At 34.1% G+C, this 17363-nt stretch overlaps 3 protein-coding genes across 3 annotated transcripts in view; 1 reads left to right on the forward strand and 2 right to left on the reverse strand.

Annotated features, from left to right (window-relative positions):
• The window catches only part of LOC140841162 (protein FLX-like 3), a 104600-nt gene that overhangs the window by 49025 nt on the left and 38212 nt on the right, over positions 1-17363 (reverse strand). The window lies entirely within an intron of this gene.
• On the forward strand, positions 5459-12231 carry LOC140841157 (beta-galactosidase). The gene is made up of 19 exons (XM_073208379.1): positions 5459-5934; positions 6104-6199; positions 6304-6416; positions 6509-6575; positions 6684-6776; positions 6985-7128; positions 7478-7566; positions 7666-7771; positions 7860-7947; positions 8710-8828; positions 8917-9081; positions 9211-9383; positions 9518-9627; positions 10193-10302; positions 10453-10563; positions 10652-10762; positions 10859-11064; positions 11153-11489; positions 11721-12231. The coding sequence occupies exons 1-19, from the start codon at positions 5761-5763 to the stop codon at positions 11829-11831; spliced, it is 2523 nt and encodes an 840-aa protein (XP_073064480.1). The 5' UTR covers positions 5459-5760; the 3' UTR covers positions 11832-12231.
• Positions 13014-16986, reverse strand: LOC140841158 (transmembrane 9 superfamily member 7). The gene is made up of 7 exons (XM_073208380.1): positions 16767-16986; positions 15556-15720; positions 15350-15459; positions 15077-15185; positions 14891-15003; positions 14546-14696; positions 13014-14468 (listed from the first exon to the last, which is right to left on the reverse strand). The coding sequence occupies exons 1-7, from the start codon at positions 16878-16880 to the stop codon at positions 13311-13313; spliced, it is 1920 nt and encodes a 639-aa protein (XP_073064481.1). The 5' UTR covers positions 16881-16986; the 3' UTR covers positions 13014-13310.

Consider the following 17363-nt stretch of genomic DNA (forward strand, 5'->3'; position numbering starts at 1 on the left):
TGGTGATGTCAAAAATTGGGAGAAATCCGAAAGAATAAAAAAAATCTAAACTTTCCTCTTCGTCATCTCAACTCAAGTAGCACATACAAACCAAGCCACACAACTCTTCACTCGTTCGAGAAAGGATAAATCATGAGATAGAATTCTCACATAATTTTCATGTTTATTGTTGCAAATTAATAAAAGTTCTTATCTCTTATTTATTATAGACATTTGAGTTTTTAAATCATCAAAAAATGAGAAATTATTAAGGAAAATATATATCTAAATTTTGGTGATCACAGACTAAACTGATTTAACACAAGCTTATCTTAATGCAGATTAATAAATTGAACTAAACAATACTACAAGTACGATGATCAACCTTCGTTGTTACCGGCTAAACTGGACAGCCATATTGAGTTGTATAAATTTTTCGATATGATAGATAGAGTTTGGTCATCGACACAACTTGAACCAATATGTTCGAACATAACATATCAATTCGAATACTAGTATGCCAACATTATCCGAAGACAAATTGTATATCTCTCAGTTAATAATAAAGTTATCAGCAAGAATAAAAGAGAGAAGATCTGTTGTTACACTTTTCAGCTAGTGTCCAAAGAATTTGAATGAGCATATACTATTTTTGACAAAACAACAAAAACATGTGTCGATATCTGCATAAATATCTGCTACCTAGTATATCTATGAGTACCAAATATTTTATCGACTTTGAAGATCAATACTTATAAATACGAAATGCATTAGAAATGAAAATCTCTCTGCTACTTCTTTATCAATCTTCATCAAACATTCAAATCGCACATCATCCTTCAAAACATTCATCTTCAAGTTATCTTTGCATTACTCACTTGTTCACGGGATGAAATTTTAGTAAGAATTTAACAAATTTTTTGAATTCGTGTTTTAGAAATAAAAAAATGAAAATTTGTGATGATCATGTATATGAAATATTTTTATGAATTCCAAGTAACTTTTCAAAGTTATTAATTGTTGTATTATATCAGTCTACTGTTACGTAATCTGTGCAATATTTTTTCTTATATAGTCGTTTGTTGACTTCCATTTCAATGATCATCAACCTTATTGCGTGAAAACAAAATATAAAAATAACTAATAATAATAAAATTAATATTTTCGTTATCCTTTACTTAGTTTGCAATCTTAGCCTAACCTAAGAGCCCATCCTTAAATTATATTATATAATTTCTTTAAATAATTATTTTCAAATATCAACATTTTTTCGAATCAAAGATGAAATTTGTTACATTTTGGTCCAAACTCGATCCCATATTTTAAGACATCAGAGTCAAATAAACAATTAGTTACTAACATTGAATATAAACGTTGAGTATGTCTTTAGTGAGACGATCTCACGAATCTTTATCTGTGAAACGGATCAACCATACCGATATTCACAATAAAAAGTAATATTTTTTCATGGATAATCTAAATAAGAGATCTGTCTCACACAAATTTTTGCATAAACGTTTCATGTATACTTCGAGCTTATTTTGTAATCAACTTATTATTTAGTACTTATCCATAATCAAAGCAGATTGCACGATTGGACTACTCAAGCCAAATTCTACTATTCATTACGTTATCTTCAATTTCTTTATAATAAAATTTCAATTTCCAAAATCCAATAAAGAATTCACCTCCAAGCCATGCATGTATCGAGAGTGACCAATTTTTATTAAATAATAATAATAATAATGTAAAAACTTGTGTGAGACGGTCACACGAGTCTTATTTTGTGAGACATGTCTCTTATTTGAGTCATCCATGAAAAAATATTACTTTTTATTCTAAGAATGTTATTTTTTTATTGTGAATATCGGTTGGATCGAACCATCTCACAAATAAAGATTCATAAGACCGTCTTACACGAGATCTACTCTAATAATAATAATAATAATATAGTTAGGTCATCTTGCATTTATGCCGTCGTGGAATTAAAAAATCACATTAACTTGAATAAAAAATTAATTTAAAACTGTAACTTTTATACTTGTTACGTTGTGTTTTTGATTAAAAATTAAGCGTTAAATAAACACGATTCACTAATTAATAAATATATATAATATTAAAAATAATAAAGAAATGTTTATTATTTTCACATTGTATGCCGCAGCCTAGAAGCCAACGTACATAAGAATTTGAACGAATACGTAAGACGGGTCTCATAATTAATTACGATTAGTTCGAGAAAATGATGTTTGTTTTGTCACATAGTACTAATATTCCTTTTAATTCGGTCTTTTTTTAAAAAAAAATCCACAAATGAAAGAATAGGTTTGTTGTGAGATCGTCTCATATATTTATATAGATGAAACAAGTCGATCTGACTCATATTTATTATGAAAACTAATATTTTAGGCATAAAAAAATATTTTTTTATGAGGTGTCGGCTTGAAAATTTATCTCATAAAATCAATCCGTGATACAGTCTCACAAAATTTAATGTGGAAATTGAAAATGTCATTATTCAAGAGATTAATTAGAAGCATCTAGTTTAACAACTATAATAATTTCGACAAGAGAGAGAAGTCCTTGATTTAGGGGTATTAATTTGGCCTTTTTGCCCCGAAATACCCCCAAAATTGGTTCATATCACAGCTAGAGCAAAATTTTTAAATTAGAAGTTGAGCCATGTCCAAAATTAAACAAGCTAATTATGAAAATAAATTTAGAAAGTGAAATCGTCTCAATCCTACATAATATACATTTTTTTGAGTTTTATATTATTTCTAAAAAATTAATAAAAAAACCATACTAAAAAATAGTTTGTAGAGATTCATAATTATTCATACTCATCAAAAAATCTAAACAAATTTCAATAACAATCTACTCATATGGGCTCTCTCTATATATAATCTTAAATTTCTTTCCACCAAGTTTCTCGTGACATATCAATTGTGTCTATATTTACAATAAAACATATGTGAGACATGTTAACCATACACATATTTACAATAATAAATAATATTTTTCGATAATAGATCTCTTGCGAGATTGGTCAACTATGCTGATATTTGTAATAATAAGTAATACTTTTGACATAAAAAATAAATTTCTTCTATAGATGACTCAAATAAGATATATGTCTCGCAAAATTGAGACGTGAGACCGTCACACAAATTTTTTTGTGTTTTCTAAATCTCCCCTAGTATTAGGACAATTTTAATTTTGTCAATGAATCAAGTTTATTTTACCCGCACATACAATTCAATTAATTATAATTAAGCCATGATCATGACTCTTAAGCTAACCAGTGCTCTTTTTCTCCTACATCACCATGACATAATTAAGAAGATATTAAATTATTGAAATAGACTTCTGATAATCATATATATATATATATATATATATATATATATATTGATGTAACCATTTTAACATTGGGTGAGTTTCATTTGAGACCGTCTAAGTGATATTAATCTGTGAGACGGGTCAATCCTACTCATATTCTTAGCATAAAAAGTAATATTTTTTTGTGGATGACCCAAATAAGAGATCCGTCTCACAAATAAGACCCGTGAGACTGTCTCACACAAAATTTTGTCTTTAACATTATAATAAACCAATAACTAGTATCTAAATATTTACTCTTTTACAAATCAGACCATATTGTCAGTTAAAATAATTTCGGTTATTGCAAATTCTGAATGAAAATCCTTTCTATGGCCTTGGCTGATCGGGGACAAGCATCATGTCGTAAGATTTTATTTTTTAATGAATAATTGATAATTCATTTACAAAACAAAATCAAACAAAGCATTACAAAACAAAATCAAACAAAGCAAAAGATAAATTTTAATTTTATTAAAAACTTAAAACAAATTTCATTAAAGAGGCAATCATTATTATACGAGGAATTGATATATGCTATCTGTATAGATAATATCCTCATTTACCCAAGACATGATATATTTGTGTTGAGAAATGATTTACGATCATTCGTCTATATATCATGGTTGAATGAATTATCATAATTCATCAATTATTACATATATCATATAATAAATAGACAGATACGGTAATACGAATAAAATCGCATAGGAGAGCACTCACCCGACACTCTCTTCCCTGGGCGCGTGATGTTACGCTCTAGACCGCGTTTGGTTGTGAGGGACCGTTTTTCCTATGAGGATACCGACAACGTTGAGGGCCGGAAAAATACACAATCTATTAGCATGGAATTTCCAAAAAAGTTATATATTATTTCCAAATATATATTTATATATTATTTCCAAATATATATATATATATATATATATATATAATTTGCCAAAAAAAAAGATATTGTATATCATATTTATTTTAAAATTTTAACCTTCTTTAATATAAAATAAGATAAGATATTATTGTCAAAAGAAAATTATTCCCACAGTTAACTTTATATTTTTCATTATAAGTTTAAATAATCAAGTTATTCTTTTTTTTTGTTACATTAATATAATAAAAATTTGAAATTCAAGTTTGTTAAATTTATATATAATAAAAAATATTATGTAAATTACTAAATTAAATTATAGTATATATCTTATGAGACAGATATATTTTTCTTATATTCACAATAATAAGTAATATTTTTGACATAACAACTAATAATTTCTCTTGAATGACCCAAATAAGAGGCACGTCTTACAAAATTGACTCATAAAACCGTCTCACAGAACTTTTGTGATTAAATTATATTCCATTGTGTCTTTCCATAACATGAACAATGCACAACAAAAGACGAAACATAAATCATAATTTTTTTTGAAGCTAAACATAAAGAATAAATAAAAAAATGTAATTAGTAATTACCTTTGGAATAAACATAAATATAGTTTAATTGATACGTTTGCGGTTACCAATGAGTAATCATATTTATTTCAAACATAAATTATACCTATTACATAGGGATCCTCATTTGACCGACCGGTTCAATTTGGAACCGGAAATTGGTTTCTGATCGAACTGAATCCGTATAATATCGAACTGAATTGAATTACCCGAGAACGGATCCAAAAACATGTTAATCTGATATGGTTGAATATGATCCAATGATATAATTTAATTTTTTGTTTCACATTTAACGTTTCGGATTTTTTAGTTAAAATATAATTTTAAGAAATAATTAATTATATTATCTCCTTAATAGGATTGAAAGATTTAAAATAAATGTTATTTTAGGAAAATAAAATAATACAATAAATGTTATATATGTAAATTTAGTAATTAAATTAGTATGTCGATCTCTCGTTTAATATAATAGAATAAGTAGAAATATAAATTATTATGCTTTCCTAAATATAATATCATATAATATAATATATATGTAAAAAAATTAAAGGGTAAAAGGAGGGGCCCATTTGTGGGTCCGAAAGCCTAAACGGGTCCCATTTTCACACGCATAACCACCCATACCTTCTGTTTTATAAAAGCAGCTGCAAAGCACCCATAACTCACAGCTCCCAAAAGTCTCGTTTCATTACGCAATACAAAGCTGATAACACACTTTTACTGTGTGTTTAGTGACCTTGTTCGGTCATCATTTCTGAGGGGGGTAAGAGGGAAAAAACAAGAGAAATAGTTGATAACGGGCCAGACAGTTGTTGGTCTTTAATTTCTTGACCGTGTGTGGCTAAAAGAGGTATAGAATAAAGTGTAGGAGGGAAAGAAGAGCCAAAGAATATAGTAAAGAAAGTAGGGGTCAAAAGCTGAAATCTTGAAGGGTTTTTTTTTTTGCGCTTTGGAATTATGGGTGGGAAGATTGCTAGCAATGTATTTTTGCTTGTGGGATTGGTGTTTCTGAGTTCTTGGATTTCTTGTGGAATGGGTTCTGTTTCTTACGACCACAGGGCAATTTCTGTCAATGGGCAGAAAAAGATTCTTATTTCTGGATCTATTCACTATCCTAGAAGCACACCTGAGGTATATATCTGTGCTAAATGTAGTTGATTAAATATTTCATTGGATGGATTTACACATCCCAAATGCAGTTTCCTTGATTTTTATTTAGGGTAAAGCTGTGGTAGTTTTATATATTTATAAAATATAATGTCTTTTTTGAAGAATTTTTTTTATCTTTGGGATGTTACAGATGTGGCCGAGTCTTATTCAGAAAGCAAAAGATGGTGGTTTGGATGTGATTCAGACTTATGTTTTCTGGAATGGGCATGAACCTGAACCTGGAAAGGTCAGTTATTTATGGCCAGTTTGTGATAACTTTTACTAGGCTTTTTCTCTTTTATGTGTATATCCTGCTTCAGTTGTTTAAGTATGTCTTTTTCTTTTTTCCAGTATTATTTTGAAGAAAGGTATGATTTGGTAAAGTTTATCAAAGTGGTGCATCAAGCCGGGCTTTATGTTCATCTCAGAATTGGCCCCTATGCTTGCGCTGAGTGGAATTTTGGGTAATATATAATATTAGAGAGTGAAAATAGAATTTCCCATATTCTTTGACATAATGTTCATATTCTGAGCCCCTTTTGTGTATTTATTCCAGCGGTTTTCCAGTTTGGCTAAAGTATGTTCCAGGCATTAGTTTCAGGACAAATAATGGGCCTTTTAAGGTAAGGCAACTGATATTTTGTTATATGAGTAATCGGAATAGTTTATTGTCTTATTTGAGACTGATTGGTTTTCTATTGTGCTTTTGGTGTCGGAATATTTTACACAAGGATGCCATGCAAAAATTCACAACCAAGATTGTGAATATGATGAAAGCTGAAAGGTTGTATGAAACTCAAGGTGGCCCGATCATTCTATCTCAGGTATACGAAATGCTCTCGGTTTTTCTCTTGTTTGCGATGCTTTGAATCAGTGTGAGCTATGACAGGCCCAGAGCTTCATTCGACGACGCCTAGATGGGTTCAGGGCTCAATTTGATGGATTTTTGGGGCAAAACTTGCCTGACAGGAAATATGATATATGTAAAAGCAAATATGAGGCAACCTGTAAGATTTCTTTTGTGTGTGACAGATTGAGAATGAGTATGGACCAATGGAATATGAGCTTGGTGCTGCTGGCAGGGCATACTCCGATTGGGCTGCCAAAATGGCTGTGGATCTTGGCACTGGTGTTCCATGGGTCATGTGCAAACAAGATGATGCCCCCGATCCAGTTGTACGTAATCCCATTTTTTTCAATCAGATTATTGGCGATTCATATACTGTGTTTCCTAGTCATCACTGCTATGGCTTGGCTACCGACCATTGTTTTACGTTGTGTATGTATATGTATACGTATGCATTCATGTTTACATATATACCCTTGTTGATTAGAATGTTCGACGCTCCAATACTCAACTTTCCAATTCTCGTGTACTTTAAAGAATGTTCACAACTCCCACATGACAATGACCTTATATTTCCATGAGCCTCTGTTTTGCATAAAACTCTATAACTTATTGAGATGTATCATAATATGAATATTTTCTTGATATTCACCGCTGGTGCGCGCTTTCATCAAGCAGATTAATACCTGCAATGGTTTCTATTGTGATTACTTCTCTCCCAATAAGGCTTACAAACCCAAGATGTGGACTGAAGCCTGGACTGGCTGGTAAATATTGAAACAAAGTGATTTAGTGAACTTCCATTACTTTCAACGCCTTTTCTATGTTCATGTCACTGGAAAATAACGTATGGTAACATTTTTCAGGTTTACTAAATTTGGTGGCCCAGTTCCATACCGACCAGTTGAGGATTTGGCATTCTCTGTTGCAAAATTTATTCAGAAAGGGGGATCTTTTATTAACTACTATATGGTAAAAATGGACTGTCATCTAAATTCTTGACTGTGTACATTTGGTGATAGATTTGGCTTGATTTATTTTGTTTCTCCTGTTTTGTCAGTATCATGGAGGAACAAACTTCGGGAGGACTGCTGGTGGCCCATTCATTGCAACTAGCTATGATTATGATGCCCCGCTTGATGAATATGGTATGGCTCCTAAGTTTTGTTTTTGTTCTTGTCATTTGCTCATGATACATGTAGCACGATATGCCATGCATAATTTGAACTTGGAACTATTGAACTGCAATTTTGTTGAGCTATTTTGATTGATAAACATATCAACTTGTCTAGCGCCTGGAGAAGATGACTTCTTTTTTATTTTCAAAGTAGATAAGAGGGGCTGTTTATCAAATTTATGCGACTAATAGCAGTCGTCACCCTATCACTGTCATTGTGGTCTGTAATTGTTACAAGTGAGACAAAGGGATTGTGGAGACATGACCTTGTGTTTATAGATGACATGATGGTCTTGTAGTAGACTTTGAGGCAAAAGGTGGTGAAAGATTAAGCATACACATGTACCGCTTCAACTAACTCTAGATCGTTCCCCTCAAATGAAAAACAAATTCAAATTTTATGTATAAATTTATAGTTTTGCCGCCTCTTTCAAAGTCCTGGATGTGCCCTATGGGTCCATTCTTCATTTCATAAGACATCCATTTTGTGCCAACTGCTGTTATATCTCAAATCCTTTGTCATATTGCTTTCAAATATAACGGATATTTTGATGAAAAATTTGTTGTCATATCTTTGTATTGACTTTTATGGTTCCACCATTCTTGGTGGTTATTGTACCTCTCTTTATCCTTCCTGCACATAGTTTTATGTCTGTTTGTACCATTCATGTCATCATCTTCTAAAGTGACAGGAAGCTCCAGCTGAAGTAATGAACTTTTTTTTTTGACATAGGGCTATTGAATCAGCCTAAATGGGGTCATTTGAAGGATCTTCATAGAGCTATAAAACTCTGTGAGCCAGCTCTATTATCTGGAGTTCCCTCTACCATTCCACTCGGAAACTTTCAGGAGGTTGGGATTAGTTTTGATTCTATTCCATGGGTACTCTGTTTGTAATGAAAATGAACACCGTGCCGTTCCTATATTTTTTACCTTACAGGCCCATGTTTTCAAATCAACATCTGGAGCTTGTGCTGCTTTTCTCGCAAACTACAACCAGCATTCATTTGCGAAGGTCTCTTTTGGGAATGCGCACTACAACTTGCCTCCTTGGTCTATCAGTATCCTTCCTGATTGCAAGAATACGGTTTATAACACCGCAAGGGTGAGCAAAAGATTGTTTCAGTGAATATTTTATATTTTATTGTTATGTATACAAAGTTTCTCGAGTTCATTTTCAAGAAAAATAAATTGTGGAGAATTAAGTTGACATCCATTATAATTTCTTGTGAAGATTGGTGCTCAGAGTGCACAAATGAAGATGGCCCCAGTTGGCAGAGGATTTTCTTGGCAATCCTACAACGAAGAGACATCATCTTATGATGATAATTCGTTCACAACGGTTGGATTGCGTGAACAGCTCAATACCACCAGAGACAACACCGATTATTTGTGGTATTCAACAGAGTAAGTGCACATGTAATTGTTAGAAATCAAGGAATATATTCTGGAATCAGATAATGATATTATCAAGATTACAATATATTCATATTGTTTAAAAAACACTACCACAAAATTTAATGACACTTTCTATTTTTCAGTGTGAAGATTGATCCCCGTGAAGGATTTCTAAGAGGTGGGAATTGGCCTGTTCTAACCGTCTTATCTGCAGGCCATGCCTTGCATGTATTCATTAATGGACAATTATCAGGTGGGTCATTCTTTTGATAAGCACATCTAAAAACTTTACTATCATGTTCGACCAATGGACAACTAAAAGCACTCTGTTTCAATTTATTTAATCAGAGAAGTAATTTCAGGAAAATTTGTAAAATAACATCGGTCAACTATTTAATTAAGAAAATAACCTCCTCAAATGATACATTAGGAAAATGACCTACCTCAAGTGTATCATATGAGGCATGAGGAGATCGAGGTTTGCGAAAAAATTTGGGAAAACGTCAACGGCTGCTGGTTTATTTGGAAGATCAATCGGCCAAAACAACCATGAGTTTCTTAATTAAATAGTTGACCGAGATTAAAAAACAAAATAACCCAGTAATTTCTAGGGAATCCCTTTTTTGGGAGGACGAGGAGCTAAAATTGATAATTTATTTCAATTCCTGTTTTGGATTATTGTGATTGAGTATCCCTGTTCTGTCTCAACATAAGAAATATGTTTCTTCATGATGTAAATTTTTTCTTAGGAGCCTTAACAATCAACTGTTGGACCATTACTTCTGATTTGGTCACTTTACTTATGCATTTCCTTGCAGGAACTGCCTATGGAAGTCTAGAGAGCCCCAAGCTAACTTTCAGTCGAGGTGTGAATCTGAGAGCTGGGATCAACAAAATTTCTCTCCTGAGCATTTCTGTTGGTCTTCAGGTTCTTCCAGTTCTCTTTCTCCCCTAAATACATCACGTGGAAGAATATTTTTTTGACCAAACAACGATCGAATTAGAGATTTGTAGATTGTATACAGCTGGTGCATCATAACTCTTGTTTTTTTTTCCTTTTTTTGTGCGCTGAGTTCAGAATGTTGGTCCACATTTTGAAACATGGAATACTGGTATTCTTGGTCCAATTTCACTCAGTGGTCTGAATGAGGGGAGAAGAGACTTAACATGGCAAAAATGGTCTTACACGGTTAGTCGTTTTATTTTCATGAATTGTCTCATTTTCCAAGATTCTTGATTTTTTGTTTTTTCAAACTTCTGCTTTGTTTTTTGGGCAGATTGGTCTTCAAGGAGAATCTCTGAGTCTTCATTCAATCAGTGGAAGCTCTTCTGTTGAATGGGTTGAAGGTTCCTTTGTTGCTGAACGACAACCCTTGACTTGGTACAAGGTGAGTGGTGTTTTCCTCATCTTCATGACCCCAAATTTCTCGATTTTTTGCTGGAATCTACTAAATCTGGAGAACCTGCTAATTGTTTTTTGCCAGACTACTTTCAATGCTCCGGATGGAAACGAACCGTTGGCTTTGGATATGGACACCATGAGTAAAGGTCAGGTGTGGATAAATGGCCAAAGCATTGGGCGATATTGGAATCAGTACAAAGCATCCGGTGACTGTGGTGCCTGCAATTATGCTGGCTGGTTCAATGAGAAAAAATGCCTAAGAAATTGCGGTGAAGCTTCTCAGAGATGGTAAAGTTAATATATTTATATATATATATTAAAATTTTCTCATCCTATATATAATAAATTGGACTAAACCACAAAACCTGTTTTTAAGGTATCACGTTCCTCGGTCCTGGCTCTATCCATCAGGAAATCTTTTGGTTGTCTTTGAAGAATGGGGAGGAAATCCGAATGGAATTTCTTTAAACAAAAGGGAAGTAGCAAGTGTATGTGCTGACATAAACGAATGGCAACCAACCTTAATCAACTGGGAAATGCAATCATCAGGAAAAGTAAACAAGCCGTTGAGGCCCAAAGCTCACCTGTCCTGTGATCCTGGCCAAAAGATTTTGTCAATCAAATTCGCTAGCTTTGGTACCCCGGAGGGCACTTGTGGAAATTACCGACAGGGAGGTTGTCATGCATTCCATTCATACGACGTTTTTCAAAGGGTACGTGTGTAACTTCAAACTCTTAGTCGCCACTTCTTTCCTTTAATTAATTTTAGATTAGTTTGATCCTCCTGAACGTTGTGTCGTGGATATTAAGACCTTTCTGGCCTAGCCACGTAATTCTATTTTCTATTAATTCTCTTTTCGCTATATTTCCATTATATAACATTCAGCAAGATCTTTCTTCTGGTGTCTTATTCTGTCATTGGCTTGTCCGTGTCCTTTTTGCAGTATTGTGTTGGACAACAATCTTGTACAGTACCCGTTACACCCGAAATCTTTGGGGGAGATCCATGTGCACATGTTATGAAGAAACTCTCCGTTGAGGCCATCTGCAGTTGATGGAAACAAAACATCCCTCTTTCATCTCTACCTGTCTTGGATACAGATCTTCTGATGTTTACTATTCGTTACAGCTATTTTCTTCGAGCTTTCCTAAGGGTGAAGTTGTACATATATGCAACACACCATTTTAGCCGAAGCTTGCATAGATATTGAAAAGTTGATACGAAAGATACGATTACCGCTAGTAGATATTGTAGTATGTGGTCCTTTTGGAACTGCCATTTTTTAACTTGAAATTTGAGGTGAAGAGGGATATTAGAATGCTCTGCACTTTGGGACGATAAATGAGTTCATGTGCATGTGGTGTTGTTTTCTTGTTTAAAAGAGCAATAATATCATTGCTCCGCCTTTAATATGTAATTGTTCCCTATTTATCAAGGAAGAAAGCTTTACATTACTAATTGGTCTTCCTGTTATGTTTTCAATTAATTTAGTTTAAACAAATGATTTGCTTCGGAGTTTAGGATTGCCTGACAGATTTGGTTTTAAACTATCCACCTTTTAGTACAAGCAAAAATCAAAAGTTGCCAAATTATTCCACAACTGACTTTAGTCAAAGACAAAAATTTGTGTGAGACGGTCTCACGAGTCGTATTTTGTGAGACGAATCTCTTATTTGAATCATCCACGAAAAAGTATTACTTTTTATGCTAAGAGTATTATATTTTATTGTGAATATCTGTAAAGTTGACCCGTCTAACAGATAAAAGATTCGTGAAAACCGTCTCACAAGAGACTTACTCTTGGTTAAATATGTTTGTTTTATTTTAAGGTCTCTATGTAAGACAGGATTGGAATCTGGCAGCCTTGTGGCCTCTCTGGGTTCCGAGGAGGCTCTTCTGAGGATTTGTTTTGCTGGGTTGTTGGTTTTGGACGAGGGGACGACGATCTCCAAACTTTTGTTCCTTCTCCGTTGGAGTGTTTGGCTAGCTCGAAATAAGCGTTTTTTGCGAATGCTTCAGTAATTGCTTAAATTTTCCATAAATCAACTAGTCTAAACTATTCAGTTTTTTCACAAAAATCAAACATAGTTTGCAACAAGACATTGTCAAAATTCAAAACTCAGGCCTAAAACTCGAATTATTTTCAAATCCAAGTCGAATAGTGTGCTGAAGTAGAATCAACACCGGAGAGCTGATTATACATTAGGAAGTGCAAGAAAAAATAAAGAAATAAAGATGGATGAAACAGTAAAATAAATAAATATATAAAGAAAAAAGACCATAATCCCTTGGCCACAACTACATGAGCCTAAAGTGAACAAAACCATAATTAATTAAGATGAGGCAAAAGGGCTATGCTGGTAACAGAAGCATGGATAAGTTCCATAGTCGCTGAAAATTTTACATAGTTTAAAGATCTCATATCATGCAGATTCCAAGCACCTGATTCTACTTTCATTCTATAATATTGAAATGATGCGGGCCAAACTACATCCAAACTGTTGAATTTCATTCCAAATCACTCATTCTTGCATCAGTCGATTTTCACAGAGGAATAGATCTTCCTGACAAACCAGAAGCACGCATAGAAGCCAATTGTTCCAGTCAACACAAAAAAGGCATATGATGCGATTAACATGTACCCGAAATACAAAATACCCGAAACAAGTTTGGTGATTTCCAGTTTGGTGAAGAAGTAGAAAGCCGAGTATAAGAAAAGGTACAAGGCGGAGGAGCCAGCGGTTAAGTAAGCTCTCCACCACCAATGATAGTCTTCGCTGCACAACTGGAAATAGCAGAGGACAACTGTAATCTCGGCAGACGTGACGATTAGTATCAGAAAGACGATGAAGAGGAAACCAAAGATGTAATAGAACTGGTTTAGCCAGATGGAAGTCAAGATGAAGAACAATTCAATAAAAACGGCACCAAATGGAAGAATGCCTCCGATGAGTATAGAGAATATTGGTGTCATGTACCAGGCTTGTTCAGGAACTTGTCTCGGGATTTTGTTGGTCTTTACTGGATCTTCAATTACAGGTTTCTTGAAACCAAGATAACTACCAACGAAAACTAACGGTACTGATATTCCAAACCATAAGCACACAAGAGCGAACATGGTTCCGAAGGGTACAGCTCCAGATGATTTTTCCCCCCAGATGAGAGCATTCAGCACAAAAAAGAATGCAAACAGGATACCAGGAAACATGAAAGCTGTTTTTAAGGTGTTTCTCTTCCACTCGGTGCCTTTGAACATTTTATACAGACGAGAGGATGAGTAGCCAGCAAATAATCCCATGAACACCCATAACAGAACCATGGCAGTCATTAGGCCTCCACGGTTTGAAGGTGAGAGGAAACCAAGCAAAGCAAAGATCATTGTCACTAATGTCATTCCAAAGATTTGGACACCGGTACCAACATAAACACACAGCAATCCTGAATTTATAGGTGCCCGAAAGACATCTCCATGAACAAGTTTCCACCCCGTTTCTTCTTGAGCTTCATCTTGGGTTTCCAATTGATTATAGTTTGCAATATCTCTGTAAAGAGTTCTCATCATTATCATGGCAACCATACCAGACAAGAAGAGAACGATCATCAAGGAGTTGATGATAGAGAACCAGTGAATTTGATCATCGTTCATTAGGAGATAGGTATCCCAGCGTGATGCCCACTTAATATTACTTTCCTACAACATATTGTGTGCCTTCAATTTCGCACGAGACAATAAAACAATAGGAAAAACTAGGGTTAGAAAACAAGTACCTTGAAAGTAACATCGTAAGAAAATACAACATCCTTGCCCGCAACTACTTCCTGCGGTGACGTACCTCCCTGGATCAAATTTTTGGTGTTTGAGGAGCACGTTGTCACCTTAGGGTGGTTCTCGTCCCAGTCTTTAAACTCGTGATTGATACTGTTGAAACATATTAGGTGAATGTATAAGCGAGTAGAAGAAAACCAATTCCTCAACAAGGTAAAATTCCATCATTGTTTTTTCATATGTATAATTTTAAAAATTGTTTGAGAAAGAAACTCTCTTTATTCACTTCCATGAATGCGAAACAAGAAAATTATCTAAAAGTCAATCAATAGAAATAAATAGCAAACCTGGCTGGCGAAACTTCAAACCCAACTATTCGAGCTGATTCAGTTTCAGGATCTTTATGGTACATGACTCTGAAGCTTAGGTGGTTATGAATGAAATACTTTCCCTCTTTGCTCTGAAAGGAGTTAAAGACATCGAATCAGTGACCAAAATGCATCGTTAAAGAAAGGGAAAAAACTGTAACTTACCCCAGCATAATTTCCTATGAAGCCAACACGGAAACCGTGCTCATAAGTTGTTGATGTAATTCCATCTCGCCTTTGCCGAATTACAGCTACCGGAAGGTTATCTAGAATCCTGCATGTTTTAGATGTTAGATTAGAAAATGAGAAATTACATAGCAGAAAGCCCCAAGGTTTGCAGGCTGATACAAACAAAGTGCCAACAAGAACACAATCTATGGAGAGCTAAAAAGCATGAGCAAACAAGGACAATGAAGGTAAACTTCATCTTGCACTTACATATTAGCTCTGTATTCGTCATCAATTTTCTCCTTGAAATTTTTTGCATCTTGCTCTTCAAGAGTAACTTTGCAAGCTACTGTACAAGACTGCTCCTCTCTCATACGAAACTAATGCCAGATAATTTTGTATTAGAACATAGACATGACTCGGACTATAGTGTCCTAGCAGCAGGAAAGTCCGATGAAACAGTCATGGAAGCTTACTGTGTACACTGAGTTCTCTATGCGGTCACCTCGAAGGACCTCTCCCAAGTTTTCAGCAACATTCTTAATATTCTTCGGCTTGCAATACTTTAAGAAATAGAAGTCATACGGAAGTTGTGTCTTGGTAGATGATAGCTTGTTCACTTTGACAGCAAGGTCATCCCCCTGTAACAATAAAGAGACAGCCATATCATAGATTTTATTTTAAAAAATAAATAATGAAAAGTTTAAAAAGCCAGAAGCCAGCAGAGCAGAAGCATAATAAAAGATAAAACAACAATCAGCTACTTAAATCAACAGATATATAAAGCTACGATGATTATGTAAATTAAGAAATATATCAACAATGTAATATAACCCATTCATTTCAAATCTATAAAATATATCTAAGATAAGCCACCAAACAATTCTTGAGCAGACATTTATAGGGTAAGAAAGTGTTTGTATGCCTCATTCGTACTTACCAATGAGGAAAATAAATCAATCATCCTTATCAATTGCTAATTACAAGTTTACAACTGGAGACAGGAATATCAAATGACATCAAGGGGTCGCCAATTTTCATAGAACCACCATACAAAATGTTAGCTGTCAATTGATTTAATTACTGAAGGTACATATAACTCCAGTCTGCGGGACCTACGAAAGTCTATTAAACAGAATCATATCGGTATCTCCAACAATAAAATTTCTAAAAGATTTTAGAAAACAGAATCATATCGGTATCTCAAGCAGAGGGACTTCAAGGAAGAGTAGCGGGTTCCCATGATTTTCCTCGAAAACAACATTGTAACGATGGAAATGATGATAAAATGCGACTAACTACCCCACTGAATACAAATGAAAAACTTAAAATTCCTAATCAAAATGTAAATGCCGGAAACTCACGATCCACCTCGAATAAAACTTTCGCTGCGATAACCAGAAAGTCTAACATTAACAATGAAACTAAATGATAACACAAATAACATCAGAAATCAAATCATACTCAAAGAAACGGATAATCCCTGAATCCAAATCCAACAAATATTGCAAAAACCCTAGATCTTCACCGATCACTAAGAAAATTCAGGAAACCAAAATTTTCCAATGAAACTGAAACTAAATACCCATAAACCTGAGTATATTACTCGTAGATCCACTTATAAGGGGAAAAAAACTCAGGATGCTAATCAAAGACAGAATCCAGAATGTTACACAAAATTCAGTACTTGTAGAAAATCGCGAGGGGCAACCCCCGGGAGATAAAAGGAGTGAACCGACGAAAGCAACAGAAGAAACCCGAAGGCTGCGGCGGCGATCCGACCCAAGATCCGGCGGCCCATCGATTGAATTGAGGTGAACTCTCCTGAAGCGGCGTCCCTGATTTGTGATGCGACAAAGTTATGTCTCGTCGAAGAAGCAACTTAAAACAAAAGTCGTACGTCCAGTTAATTAATGGGAACTTTTAAATAAATAAATCCCCAAAACCTATTTTAATTTATATCTTAGTCCTTTATCCATCGAAAATTAATTTAAATTCCCTATTTTATTTAAAATTTTCCTTAGTCATTCTTGAGTCCTCTTTTCGATACATGACATTATTATACATCATACTTTCGTAAAAAAACCTATTTAATCGGAATCTCGTCGTGGTATCAACTGGATTTTACAAACATCTCTTCACATCCTAACCACGTCATCGCAACAGATGATTCTTGATGTAAATTCTTTCAATAACACTTAACACAATTATGTATCTTTTCATAACTCAGAATGTATAATAAATCAGTTTTATTTTGAAAAAAATACGTGAAGAGGGATGGTAA

The sequence above is a fragment of the Primulina eburnea genome, chromosome 9 (assembly GCF_022965805.1).
Source record: "Primulina eburnea isolate SZY01 chromosome 9, ASM2296580v1, whole genome shotgun sequence".
In the NCBI taxonomy this organism is placed as follows: Eukaryota; Viridiplantae; Streptophyta; class Magnoliopsida; order Lamiales; family Gesneriaceae; genus Primulina; species Primulina eburnea.